The sequence below is a fragment of the Sprattus sprattus genome, assembly GCF_963457725.1.
Source record: "Sprattus sprattus genome assembly, chromosome: 6".
Taxonomy (NCBI): domain Eukaryota; kingdom Metazoa; phylum Chordata; class Actinopteri; order Clupeiformes; family Clupeidae; genus Sprattus; species Sprattus sprattus.
The window spans coordinates 15231354-15246353 of record NC_137925.1 but is presented as its reverse complement, the minus strand read 5'-3'; the positions used below and the strand labels follow the sequence as shown (position 1 = coordinate 15246353).

Here is a 15000-nt window from a genome sequence, read left to right as displayed (position 1 = left end):
AAATCTGGTCCTGGTTTGGACCCGAAGACGGCTGTTAACCCAGTGGCCATGAAACTGGATCCCATGGTGATGTCATCTCTGTTCAGAACTGGTTAATAAGAACACTGCTGATAATGCCTGAAGCTCCAGAGGACCTTTCACACTGTTTTGTGTCTATGGTGGACATGAAGGGAATAATGTCTATGGTGGACATGAAGGGACTAATGTCTATGGTGGACCTGCAGGGTCTATTCCACAGCCATAACATACACAGCTGTCACTTGAGTGGCTATGAAACTAAAACCCACAGTGCTTCATCTACGATCTTTACGGAAAGGTAAATGTCTGGTATTTTGCAGATGCTTTTATCCAAAGCCAAAGGGCATCCTGCAGTGACCAAGACGTTATGTGTGGTCCATAGACAGCTGTTGGTTGAGTGGCTATGAAACTTAAACCCATAGTAGTCCACCTATGACCTTTATGAGTGGTCTGCCCATGGTAATGTTACAAGCTAATGCCATCAAACATAGGCTGAATGTTTAGGGCAGTATTCAGACAGTTATTGGCTTTGGTTGACATACACAGACTATGCTAAAGCCAGTCATTCAGGCCAGGGGACAGTGACCTTTGGAATGGATCTATCTGTCTTTCTGGAACAGAGGGAGAGATGGAGAGAGGTAAAGAGAGAGATGGAGAGAGGAACAGAGACAGAGAGGTACAGAGAGAGAGATCGAGAGAGGTACAGAGAGAGATGGAGAGAGAAACAGAGAGAGAGATGGAGAGAGGTAAAGAGAAAGAGATGGAGAGAGGTAAAGAGAGAGAGATGGAGAGAGGAACAGAGAGAGAGATGGAGAAAGGTCAATAGAGAGGAACAGAGAGAGAGATGGAGAGAGGAACAAAGAGAGAGATAGAGAAAGGTAAAGAGAGAGGAACAGAGATAAAGACGTGGATAGAGGAAAAGAAAGAGGAAAATAGGATCTATTTGTTTGTCTTGCCCTTTTTACGACCTCCTGCACTCCCAGCTGGCTTTGCAGTGGCAGTGTGAGGGCAGTAGGTGGCGCTGAGCAGTGCCATCTCATTGTCCACATCTGTAGTCTTTCGTAACACCATGACCTGTCTAAGCATCCACGTCTGAGCCAGACCAATGCCACGTCTGAGCCAGACCGAGGCCACGTCTGAGCCAGACCGAGGCCACATCTGAGCCAGACCAATGCCACGTCTGAGCCAGACCGAGGCCACGTCTGAGCCAGACCGAGGCCACGTCTGAGCCAGACCAAGGCCCCGTCTGAGCCAGACCGAGGCCACGTCTGAGCCAGACCGAGGCCACGTCTGAGCCAGACCAAGGCCAGGTCTGTTCTGGAGTCAGCTGATGAATGAGCCAATAGAGGATCCCTCCCTGGGTCTCAGTGACAAACTGGCAAGTAGCTTTTTGTGTGTGTGTGTGTGTGTGTGTGTGTGTGTGTGTGTGTGTGTGTGTGTGTATGTGTCTGTGTGTGTGTCTGTGTGTGTGTCTGTGTGTGTGTCTGTGTGTGTGTGTGTGTGTGAACCAGTACAAAGCTTTATAACCAGTGATTCATTACAACAGGCCATATCTTATCACCAGAGAGAGAAGAGAGGGAGGGGGAGGAGGAGAGGAGAGGGGAGGAGCAGATCGGGAGAGAGGAAAAGAGGAAAGGGAGATGGAGACAAGAAAGAAAGGGAGGAGGAGGAGGGGAGATGATGAGATGCAGGGAGATAGCAGGAGCGAGAGAGGAGAGAGGGAGACAGGACTGAGCGAGGGAGGCTGTGAGATAACAGTGAGAGTGACAGAGAGCAGATAGAGGGAGAAAAGACTGCAAGAGAAGGGGGAAGAGAAGTAGAAAGGTCACATCTATTTGGATGGTCCCCTATAGACTATCTACAGATGCTCAGATTAAAGAGATACTTTATTCGGATGGTCCCCTAAAGACTATCTACAGATGCTCTGATTATAGAGATACTTTATTTGGATGGTCCCCTATAGACTATCGACAGATGCTCAGATTATACACAAACTATCTGTTTAAACTCTGTTAAGTACAATTCATGGTTAAGGTTAGGGTAAGGGGTTGGGTTTGGTTAGGGTGATCTTCAGTGAACAATTAGAAAGACTGAAGTTGAATTTCAACAAACCATCTGTGAAGTCTCTGTGGGCAGGCTATCCAAATAAAGGGTTACCAGTACATAAAGGGATAGAGAGATAGAGAAAAGAAAAGAGAGAGAAAGAGAGACAGAGAAAGGGAGAGGGATGAGGTGGTGAAAATCTGGCACACACAGCTGTTTCAGTTCAAATGGTCGAAGAGAGGGGAGAAAAGAAAGAAAGAACAAAGATAAAAAAGAGGGATAAAGACAATGGGAGGAGTGAGAGAGGGAAGAGAATAGGTAGAGGAAAGAGTGAGGGAGAGAGGGAGTAAGATAGTGGAGAATAAACAAAGATAGAGCTGGGGAGAAGATAGGAGAGAGGGAGGGAGAGGGAGAGACAGAAGAAGAGTGGAGAGAGAGGGAAAGACAGAAGGGACAGACGCCCACGTCCATTTCTCCAGCTGATTGGGAAACAAGCAGAAAGTCAAGCAGAAACACTGAGTCTCACACCGCACACCTCTCCTGTCTCTCCTACTCAATTAAACACAGAATGATCAACACCTGTCTGATACAGACACACAAAGAGAGTTAATTTGTGTGTGTGATTGTGTGTGTGTGATTGTGTGTGTGTGCACGTGTGTGTGTGTGTGTGTGTGTGTGTGTGTGTGTGTGTGTGTGTGTGTGTGCGTGTGTGTGCGTGTGTGTGTGTGTGTGTGTGTGTGAGTGTGTGTGTGTGTGTGTGTGAGTAAGTGTGTGGCTTCTAAATGTGTGTGAGAGAGAAAAAAAGAGAAGAGAAGAGAAAAGAGAGAGGGGGAGGAGGATAAAAAAAGAGATAGAGAGAGAGAAAGGAAGAGAGCGAGAGCTGTCCATCAGACTGCAGCCATCAGGGTTGCCCTTTGAGGACACTGATTGATGATTGACAGGTGGTCTACACTGATGGTGATGGCCCATGGAGGAGCATCCATCACAGAGCACAGAGACAGATAGCCTGTAGAGGTACTCTAACTGCCTGGCCCTCTCTGCTCAGGAAGACTGCATGGGTGATTGCCATCACACACTCAGTGCTCATATACACACACACACACACACACACACACACACACACACACACAAACAACCACACACACACACACGCACACACACACACACACACACACACACACACACACACACACACACACACACACACACACACACACAAACAAGCATATGCATATGCATTAGGATTTTATTCTGATTCCTCAGACTGAATAAAAACCTTTTTCCAAGCTGAGGCTGATGACACAGGCTGAGACATCTCTGGCTACTACTGAAGGACACTGTCTGCACACATATCTCAACAATATGCTTAGTTCTCATTGTCCAAACGCCACCAAAATCAATTACCATCACTTGCTGGCTATTGTTTAACTTTGCTGGCTTCTGTGGTCCCATCAGAACTGCACAGCTAATCATCAGCTGATCGTATTCAGGTTTCTGAACCAGATAAAGGGCTAATCAGGTAATTGGTCCTCTAGCTCAAATTCAGCGCTATCTGAGTAAGCCAGAGGCAAACAACAGCTACTTGTGTCGCTACAACCCATTAGGCAACAAATTGCTGACTGATTCAAGCAGCAATCAGGACGCTAAGCCTGCTAAGCCTGCTAAGTCTGCACAGTGGAAAGAACTGCCTGCTTTCTGGGGACCCAGGGGTCAGATTGGCTACAGATCTGGTCATCGGACTGCCTGTGATAAGACAGGGGCAAGGTCAACGAGCTAGTCAATGTTCAGGGGTCCCCTGTGCTTTGAATGGGGCGCAGGCCTCCTCCTTTTTGGGGCGTCTAGACTGAGATAAGTGTGCGGATGAGAGAAGATGAAGGGGTCTCTTGGATGAATGTGCCACTGGTTTTCCTTGGCATCGTGCAGCCTGAAGCCTGACCCCCAAACTGTACACATGTGCGTGTGTGTGTGTGTGTGGGGGGGGGTTGTTTGTGGTCCAGAAACATTCAGGGGCATTTGTGTGAATATGTGAAATGAAATGAGATCTCACATGGAAAGTTAACTGTTGACTGAGATTGAGGAAGCTGCTGTTGATATCTCGCGAGTGGAAGGTGAAGGTGTTATCATCAAACCGGCTGCTGATTGGTTAGAATGTGAGTGATGCCGATGCTGATTGGTAAGGTATGAATGAAGCGGCTCTGACATGCTGAGCAGTGATTGGTTGACAGATTGCAATCAGGGCAGGCAATTGGCCAGAGGTCAGAGCAGGCTCAGCAAAGAGAAAATAGGGGGTGCCGGTGAGTCAGAGAGGTGAGACGAGGGAGGATGGGGGATGGGGGTGTTGTAGGAGAAGACAGAGGATGAGGTAGCGGAGAGGTTTTGGGGGTTTGGTTTTGTGGCTTTATTGTTGTTGTGGTTAAAAAACAGGAAAAGATAAGGAGCATTCCGTCATTCCGTCATTCGTTCATTCGAGCGATCTGATGCGGCTGGTCAGATTGACGTGCCCCTGAGGATTGTCCTACCTGTGCGGTCCGTGTCTGTATGCTCCACCTGAGCGGCCAGGGGGCAGGTGTCGCTCTGCGTGCTGTGGTGCGGCGATTGGAGCGGCGATTGGAGCGGCGATTGGAGCGGCGAATTGAGCGCAGACTTGTAGTCGGGCGACCCGGGCTGCGGCGCGCGCTTGATGTGCTTGTTGTTCTTCTTGGGCAGCTTCTGCTTGGCCATGGCCAGTGAGTAGTACATCCCGAAGTTGTTGACGATGACGGGCACGGGCATGGCGATGGTCAGCACGCCCGACAGAGCGCACAGCGCCCCCACCAGCATGCCCGACCACGTCTGCGGATACATGTCGCCATAGCCCAGCGTCGTCATGGTGACCACAGCCCACCAGAAGCCGATGGGGATGTTCTTGAAGTGCGTGTGCTCGGAGGCGCGCGGGTCGTTGGGCGCGGCGCCGATGCGCTCGGCGTAGTAGATCATGGTGGCGAAGATGAGCACGCCCAGGGCGAGGAAGATGATGAGGAGGAGGAACTCGTTGGTGCTGGCGCGGAGCGTGTGGCCCAGCACGCGCAGCCCCACGAAGTGACGCGTCAGCTTGAAGATACGCAGGATGCGCACGAAGCGCACCACGCGCAGGAAGCCCAGCACGTCCTTAGCCGCCTTAGAAGAAAGGTGACTGAGACCCACCTCCAGGTAAAAGGGCAGTATGGCCACGAAGTCGATGATGTTGAGGGTGTTGCGCACAAACTTGACTTTGTCCGGACAGAAGACGACACGCACCAAAAACTCGAAGGTGAACCACATCACGCACACGCCCTCGATGTAGGTGAGGAAGGCCACCGTCTCGGTCTCCTGGTAGTAGCGGGTGCTGTTGTCCACAGGGTCTATTTCTGTGCGGTTGAAGATGGGGTTGAAGGCCTCGTGCGTCTCCAGACAGAAGGTGCTGATGGACACCACGATGAAGAAGAGAGAGATGAATGCTATCCACTGCAGAGGAGCACAGAGAGAGAGAGAGAGAGATGGAGGGAGGGGGAGATAGAGGGAGAGAAAGAGGGGGAGAAAATGTTTAGATTAGACATTGGATCCAGAAACGAGTAATCATAAATCAGCATTGTATGACTGCATCCGAGTACTCATACTGCCCTACATACTAGACAAAAATACTCATAATGCCCTGTTACATACTAGACAAAAATACTCATAGCAATCAATACCAGTGCAACCACAAAGATAGATAGATAGATAGATAGATAGATAGATAGATAGATAGATAGATAGATAGATAGATAGATAGATAGGTAGAAAGTGTCGTCTTTTTTCACAAATCAGAAATCAGAAGCTCAGGTGCGTAGTTCTCACCGATTTTGTTGTAGTATTTAGGCCACAATAGGAAGATGGTCCATGGATTATCTTACAGTATGAATAGCACGTTTGCCTTTTTAAAAGTAATCCAGTCTCTCCTATCGATTTTTTGTTTGGCTAACCCCTACGGCCAATAAGATCTAACCCTGCTATCTGACCTTTACTCAATCAGAACGTGTTACTCGTATGGCACCACGCCCATTTTCGCACACGGCCAAATTTACCCCTCCCAATCGCAAAAAGTAACAGCTGTCCCTGCAGTCCTATTTTAAATAAATCAATTAATTTCTCGTGAGTTAATCCTTGTCCATTATACAAAAATATAGAGATAGATATGTAGATAGATAATTAGATAGATAGATGAATAGATACATTGATTGATTGATTGATTGCTTGCTTGATTGATTGATTGATTGATACTTTATTCATCCCTACATGGAAATTCACTATACCTGTCGAGTCTGCTGATAGTGAGTGTTAAAATACACATCTGGCTCAATTAAAACTCAATTAAAACTGGGCTAATTCACGTAAACACTCAAAAGTGCAACCACACACACACACACACACACACACACACACACACACACACACACACACACACACACACACACTCATGTATATGAAAAGTGCCATACTACCAACACAGGCCCACTCTGTCAACTGATGACACAGCACACTTGTGGTCTAGAAAGTGTGCACTATTCAAGACTGATGACACAGCATATTCCTAGCCTTGGAAGTGCACACTAGTCCTGTTGATTTCGAGAGCTATTGTAACGCACATCTGGCTCAATAAAAACTCCAGAGCTCATGTATATGAACAGCGTTATACTACCAGAGACTTCATAACCAACAAAGGGCTCACTCGGGCAGACAGTAGATATAGCACACGACTTGGTTGGAACTTCCCCTGTGGAGTTTGATGAAGTATTTTATTTTAACATACAAAGCTTGTTCAGTTAAAAGTCTAGAGCTCATTCAAATTCACGTGAGGTTCCCACACACACACAGACGTGCACACACACACACACACACACACACACACACACGCACACACACACACACACACACACACACACACACACACACACACACACACACACACACACACACATGCAAACACTCATGGCCGGGGGAGTGTATGTCATCTCTGTGGAGCATGCTGATGTCGAGAGGTGTTTTAACACACAGTGTTGTGAGCTTCCGCAGTTTGTAAATTAGCCCGTCGGCCACACATATCCTGCAGCGCTATCTGTCTGTGTGTGTGTGTGTGTGTGTGTGTGTGTGTGTGTGTGTGTTTGTGTGGAGGGAGGGGGGAGGTTGTGTAAGCCCACTTAACACCACTAGAATATTAAAGAGCTGCAGCAGACCAGGAGGGAGAGCCATAGAGAGGACTCCTTGATCATACCTTGTGTGTGTGTGTGTCTGCTAGTGTGTGTAAGGGCACGCCCCAACTGCCCTACTGGCATGAGGATGCTACACTACATTATGCTACTCTACCAGCTGATCCTGGTGCAGAACTAAACTCTGACATGGATCTGCTGTGGACCAGGACCAGGTGTTTTACAGAGATAGCTCCAGTGCACACACAGTCTGCAGAGATCTACACACCAGACCATCAGATAATACTACAGAGAAGTGAACACTGTCCGCAACACATCAGTTTCCCATCATTAGCTAAGGTGTTTACAAATGCCAGCCAACAGCTACAGTAAGTAGTACAGACACATTAACCGTACAGTGTGTATTGTTTACTGGAATGTAGTGGTGAGGTTGCTGAATTGCAACCAGCTGAATATTCTTCACTTTACAAGTGTGTACAACTACCTACGGTGGCTGTCAAATAACAACACGAAAAGCCCTATCTTTTGCCAGTGTATAGAAGCTACTATAGAAACATGGTGGTGCAACATGGCGGCCCATGTAGATACAAAAGGCTCATTGGAAGCTAACTACAACACAACAATTAATAGTTTCTCAGCAGACACACAAAGGAATATGCACAGGAACTATGACATTAAACTTAGTGTTGTACCTCCACAGGTTATGGAGCATGGCTGTACATTAACATTTACTGACCTTCCATAACAATTTTCCAGAACCGTGATTCCACTGACATATAGTCTGCTATCACTGAACACCACTGGTATCTTCAGTATTTTGTATTTGCATACATCTGCTTTCACACATGAAATTTGTAGGTGGTTTATTTTCCCTTTTCCATCTGATATCAAATTCACTGGCCCGTGCTGAACGAAGTAAGTGAATTAATAAAACACATGGATGGGTCTGAGCCATCCGATCGGCTAATGGGCAGCCAACATGCATGAGTACACAACACAAGACATTTTTAGAAAACATTCCCAAAATGCGACATAGAATCCAACTTGTGCAGTATTTTCTAGCTGTATGTGTCTGCTTTAACACATTACGGCGTTTATTATCCTCTTCTGTCTGATATCAATCACTGGGGTGTACTAAAGGATCTGTGAAAAAAAAGGTTGGGACATCGGATCAATAAATGGGCTGAGAAGTGATTCACCATCACAGTCACAGCCTCAGTTCCCCGCTATCCAGTCGTTCCAGGAAGCAGAGGTCAGTCATGTGACCAGCTAATAACAGTGAGGATCCCGAGCTGCTAACCAGATTAAACACTCTCAGGAAAACAGAGCAATGTATCTGCTAGCCTTTTATGTTCCCTGTCTTGGAAAAGCTAACCTTTTATCATGCTACAAGCTGGTCCATTAAGAAGGCCATAAATTACAGAAAGGCTCCACGACAGTGGGTTCTCAGTCAGAACAACACTGAGTATTATCGTAGTCTGGAACAAGATGGCATTTCAGCAGGACTAATGTCACTTTTCCACTGCATGGTACCTGCATTAGAATCTCCTCAATGTAGCTGGTCGTCATAGCGACACCGTTTGAAACTGCCATGAGCTCGGTATGTGGTTGTTTGTCATAGCAAGGAGTCAAGTTTTATTTTAGAAAGAGGCTGAAGGCAGCAAGACAAAAGACTGCTGAAAAAACCAGGAGAGTTTGGGCTTTCCTACACCAGAGCTCAGATGATGAGACGACTCAAAGGCGAAGCAAGAGGGTATGCTAACCTGGTAGCTAATGTTAGCATATGTGTGATGGGGATTCTAGTGATGATTCTCTGTGACCACTCAGTAGTCTATAGTGTTTTCACATCACCTTTTGCCTCAGCTCGCTTGAAACCTCACTGGAGGTGGTACCAAATGGAAAACCAGAAACGGCAAGTAGAGTCGGTGTGGAAAAAATGGATGGTGCCCTTTAAGACATTTCGACTCCGCCCCCATAATGGTTGGGGCTGGAACACCTGATTCCAATGTTGGAGCTAATTTAGCCAAGTGGCCTGTGTATTTAAAGGGTGCCTGATGAGCTCACTAAAAAGAGACTTTGCCAAGAGAGGCATACGACAGTCAGCTACAGAACTTTGGGGAGAAACAGGTGCACTGCTTTCCCTGTTTACCGGAGTAAGGTGAAACAGTGCGTGTCTAGATGCGTGGACACTTTTAGCTTTGTTTTGTATGCCTTGTTCTGTGTACCTTTTCTGTGAGCCTTGTCTCTGTACCATGTTTGTGTGCCTTGTGTTTAGTGTATGTAGGTATTTTGTTACGATGGCCAGTGGATGTACTCTAGTTTCAGGTTAGTCTCTGTGCCTAGATTTGGGGCCTGGCTTGGGCCGAAACAGGTGCCTGTGATTGGGCCTAAGTACGACAAGCAGGTGCCCAGGGTGCAGAGTACTGCAGTACCTGTGAGTACGGCCGGTGTGCTTGATTTGTTTGTTTTATTGTGTGGGCACAGTGTTGGGGTTATTCCCTGTGTAAATAAATATATATATAATTTTATGACAACCACCACCTCCTGCACTGTTCTTCCACACTGCACCACACAGTCCAGTTGCCACATCCCAAAAACATCGTGGGGTGACCGTCCGGTCCCTCACAGTCGGGTTTAGTTGAGCCATAACCAGGCAACGAAAAAGCAGCTTTAGATCAGTATCCCACTTACTCAGTGCAAACCTTTTAGTCACAAAATGGACACGTGACACAGAATTCAGACCAAAAGTGACACTCATAGAGCAACCAACAGTGCAGAAAGGGAGGCAGATCGCACAACAATAAGCCAGCTACTGATATGCTACCCTTATAACTACAGCACACACACACACACACACACACACACACACAGACGTGCAGTAGTGTTTTGTTTAGCCAGGTTTAGCAAGAGTGTAATAGGGATCAGAATACAACCCTGAATCAGAAAGGATTGTGTGAAACAGGACCTCTACCATTACGGCAACAAGAACATGATGTCCTACAGCAGGTCAGATCTGCCAACCCCCACTGCCTCAAATCTCAGCTCATCAGATTGCAATGAGTGTGTGTGTGTGTGTGTGTGTCTGCAGGTGTCTCACATAAACCACAACCAAGGTCCAGCCTGAGCTTGACCAGCTACAGTCATATCTAAAACAAAATGTAATATACAGTCCTGAAATAAATAATCCCATCTGTATAAGTGTGTGTGACAGTACAGAATTTAGAATTGGGGTGCGTATAAGACAAATGCACAGGGTTAAAGGCACCCAGTGCAACTTTATGTAAACATTCAATGAAAAATAAACATTCAATTTCTAGTCTTTTTTACACGTAGTAGGTTTCAATAACTCCATACCATTACATATCGACATTCAAGGAGCAAAGATGAGACGTCCTTGTGTGGTGAGAACTGATAGAAAATCGTAAACAACAACAATCGCCGGTGGGGAGAAGCCATTTTTCCATTGACTGGAAGCCTGCTTTATTTATTGTAGGTTACAAAAAATAAAGAAAATGGCGGCGATTGTTGTTGTTATCGATTTTCTATCAGTTCTCACCACACAACGACGTCTCATCTTTGCTGCTTGAATGTCGGTATGTAATGGTATTGAGTTATTGAAACTTACTACGTGTAAAAAAGACTAGAAATTGAATGTTTATTTTTAAGCCTCGAAAGTTGCACTGGGTGCCTTTAAGTGTTTAGGTGTGTGAGACAGAGGTAGTGGTTTAACTGTGTCTGTAACAGTACAGGTGTAAAGTGTGTGTGGGTCTGCATGAGTGTGCGTGTATATGTGTGTGTGTGTGTGTGTGCGTGTTTAAGTGTGTGAGACAGAGGCTTTAGATGTTTAAACGTGTGTGTGCGTAGAGTATGTGTGCGTGTTTATGTGTGTGAGACAGAGGGTTTAGGTGTTTAAACGTGTGTGTGTGTGTGTGTGTGTTTATGTGTATGAGACAGAGGGTTTAGGTGTAGTTTCCACAGCACAGCAGCACAGGTGGAGGGAACAGACTGACCCAAACTATGAGCAATAACTCCCACCTGCAGACCCACACATCACAGCACACTGTGGGAGCCCAGATACAAAACAATCTTACTACTGTTTCAGTTCACATTCACAATAACACATACACACACACACGCACGCACACACCGACACACGCACACACACACACACACACATACACACGCACACACATGCAGACCAACACATCACAGCATACTGTGGGAGCCAAGACTCAAAACAATCTTATTTTTGTTTCAGTGTGCACATTCACAATAACACACACACAGACACACACACACACACACACACACACACACACACACACACACACATACAAGCACTAGCACACACATACAGTACTGTGCAAAAGTTTTAGGCAGGTGTGAAAAAATGCTGTAAACTAAGAATGCTTTCAAAAATGGAAGTGTTTACAGTTTATTTTCATCAATTCTTCATAAATTAACAAAATGCAGTGAAGGAACAGAAGAAAATTCTAAATTAAATCAAAATTTGGTGTGACCACCCTTTGCCTTCAAAATAGCATCAATTTTCCAGATACACTTGCGCACAGTTTTTGAAGGAACTCGGTTGGTAAATTGTTCCAAACATCTTGGAGAACTAACCACAGATCTTCTGTAGATGTAGGCTTCCTAAAATTCTTCTGTCTCTTCATGTAAACCCAGACAGACTCGATGATGTAGAGATCAGGGCTCTGTGGGGGTCATACCATCACTTGCAGGACTTTCTGTTCTTCTTTAAGCTGAAGATAGTTGTTAATGACATTGGCTGTATGTTTGGGGTTATGTTCCTGCTGCAGAATACATTTGGTGCCAATCATACGCCTCCCTGATGGTATTGCATGATGGATTAGTATCTGCCTGTATTTCTCAGCATTGAAGACTCCATTCATCCTGACCAAATTTCCAACTCCACTTGCAGAAATGCAGCCCCAAACTGGAAAGGAACCTCTACCATGCTTCATTGTTGCCTGCAGACTCTCATTATTGTACCTCTCTCCAGCCCTTCGGCGAACAAACTGTCTTCTTCTACAGCCAAATATTTCTAATTTTGACTCATCAGTCCAGAGCACCTTCTACCATGTTTCTGCACCCCAGTTTCTATGTTTTCGTGCTTAGTTCAGTCACTTGGCCTTGTTTCCTTGTCGGGGTAGAGCTTTTTGGCTGCAACTCTTCCATGAAGACCACTTCTGGCCAGACTTCCCCGGACAGTAAATGTCTGTACCTGGGTACCACTGGTTTCTGCCAGTTCTGAGCTGATGCCACAGCTTGAAATCTTCCGATTTCGAAGGTAAATAAGCTTGATGGGTTTTTCATCAGCTGCATTAAGTTTCCTTGGCTGACCACTGCGTCTACGATCCTCAACGTCTTCTTCAAAAGAGCTTGAACTGCACATTTTGAAACCCCTGTCTGCTTTGAAATCTTTGTCTGGGAGAGACCCTGCTGATGCAGTATAACTACGTTGTGTCTTGTTGCTGTGCTCAGTCTTACCATGTAAATGGATCAAAAATAAACATTTATTGTTTACATTTTTCAAAGCATTCTTAGTTCATAGCATTTTTTCACACCTGCCTAAAACTTTTGCACAGTACTGTATATACACTCACGTGCACACATACACATACACACACGCGCGTATTACACGTGATGTAGTGTAATGTAAAAGATAGTGCAAAATGTAGTTTAATGTAAAAGGTTTGTTGAATGTTTTTGACATCACTTTATCACATCACTTGCCATCATTCTGCTGAAACTGCTCACTGCTTCATTATTCAGGAGTGATTTCCATGAGTCACTGTTGACTAGTTTCATTAAGATTGCTTGAGATTAGAGTCTAGACACTCACAGTCATCTGCACTCCGTGCTTCATTTGTCTGCGTGAGGTAAGATCAGTCCTAGTGATTTTATTCCTAGAACTATCGCCGCACTCCTACCACACACTGAACCAAAACAACTTGCAGAGAGGGAGAGAGAGAGAAAAGGAGAGAAAAGGAGAGGGAGAAAGAAAGTGAGAGCTAAGGAGAAAGAGCAGGAGAGAAAGGGGGAGGGATAGGTAAGGAGACAGAGGAAAAGGGAGTGAAAGAGAGATGAAGAAAAAGAGAGAGAGTGAAAGAAAGAGAGGGGGAGTGGGAAATGAGGAGAGGGTGATAGAGAGATGAAAGAGAAAGAGATGATGTAAGTAGGAAGAGGGAGGCAGCTGATCTATTTTTGATGTACTTGAGGTAGGCCTTTCCCCTCCTTCTCCTCTCTCTCTCTTCTCTTTCTCTCTCTCCCTTTCCTCTCCCTCTCTTCTCTCTCTCTTCCTTTCCCTTCCCTCTTTTCTTTCTTTCACTTTCTATTCCCTCTCTTCTCTCTCTCTCTCCCTCTCCCCTCTTTCTCTTCCTCTCCTCTCACCTCTCCACTCCCACCTTTTTTGACCTCTATCACGCACACATTTCCTCTCCTCCTTTCCTTACTTTCCACTCCTCCCTCTCTCTTCCTCTCACTTCTCCTCTTCTCTCTCTCTATTCCAGTTCCTTTGCTTCTCTACCTTGTTTCTTGGACATGAAAGCTCGTCACGTTCTCTTATGTAAGCGCAATCCTCTCTATCCCTCTTTCTCTCTCTCTCACACACACATTCACAAGGTTGTGTGTGTGTTGGTATAGACTTTAAACTTTGAAAGGTGATCATGGATACATGTCTACGTGTTTGTTATGCTATTCCCAATGTTGCATGTGAGTAAATAACACATGCACTTTACAAGTGATGAGTCTGTGCTGTGTATGTGTGTGTGTGTGTGTGTGTGTGTGTGTGTGTGTGTGTGCGTGTGCGTGCGTGCGTGTGTGTGTTTGTGTCTGTGTGTGTGTGTGTGTGTGTGTGTGTGTGTGTGTGTGTGTGTGTGTGTGTGTGTGTGTGTGTGTATGTGTGTGTGTGTGTGTGGCATAAATAAGAGAGCAGCAGGCACAGCAAACGAGATAATTCTGCTTGATAGGGCCATACTCTGTCTAATGCAGTGTGCCTCTTTCCATCAGCGACCGAAATGTGTGCGTGTGTCTTTCTGTGTGTGTGTGTGTGTGTGTTTGTGTGTTTGTGTGTGTGTGTGTGTATGTGTGTGTGTGTGTGTGTGTCTGTGTGTGTTTGAGTGAGTGAGTGTGTGTGAGTGAGAGAGAGAGAGAGAGTGTGTGTGAGAGAGTGTATGTCTGAGTGTGCATATCTGTTTCTTTATATGAGTGTGTGTGTACTGGATAATGCAGTGTGTCTCATTAAATCAGTGCCATCAATGTGTGTGTATTTGTCTGTTTCTGCATGTGAGTGTTTGTGTTCTCTTTAATGCAGAATGCGACCACAATGTGTGTGTGTATGTGTGTGAGAGAGAGTGGGTAAGTATGATTTTGCATTTGTGCGTGTGTTTTTGAGTCTGTTTCTGCATGTGAGTGCGTGTGTTCTCTTTAATGCAGAGCGCCACTTTCGCAACAAGTGCAGGCTTAGCGCAGCTGCAACCACGCAGTGAGAACAGTGCGATACCTATGTTTGCCCAATATTCAATTGCCATTGCTGAGTGGTTGGCATAATGGATGGCGTGATAAGAGAGGTGCGTGACTGATAGCCATTGTATCCCGCTTCAGATCCGAAGGCGTAGCGCCCTGGAAGGCTGCAGAAACGCCTGAGTCGTGTGGAGAGCGTCACAGATCACTTGAACATTGATGGAATGAAACCCTTTACGAATCACATAGATAT

The 15000-nt window shown here is 45.8% G+C and overlaps 1 protein-coding gene across 4 annotated transcripts in view; it reads right to left on the bottom strand.

Moving 5' to 3' along the window:
- kcnc1a (potassium voltage-gated channel, Shaw-related subfamily, member 1a) overlaps window positions 1-15000 on the bottom strand; it is a 67627-nt gene that overhangs the window by 22326 nt on the left and 30301 nt on the right. For all 4 annotated transcript variants that reach the window (XM_080841007.1, XM_080841008.1, XM_080841009.1 and 1 more), the window contains exon 2: window positions 4581-5544. In XM_080841007.1, the coding sequence (XP_080697133.1) occupies window positions 4581-5544 (964 nt within the window). The remainder of the gene's footprint in view (window positions 1-4580; window positions 5545-15000) is intronic.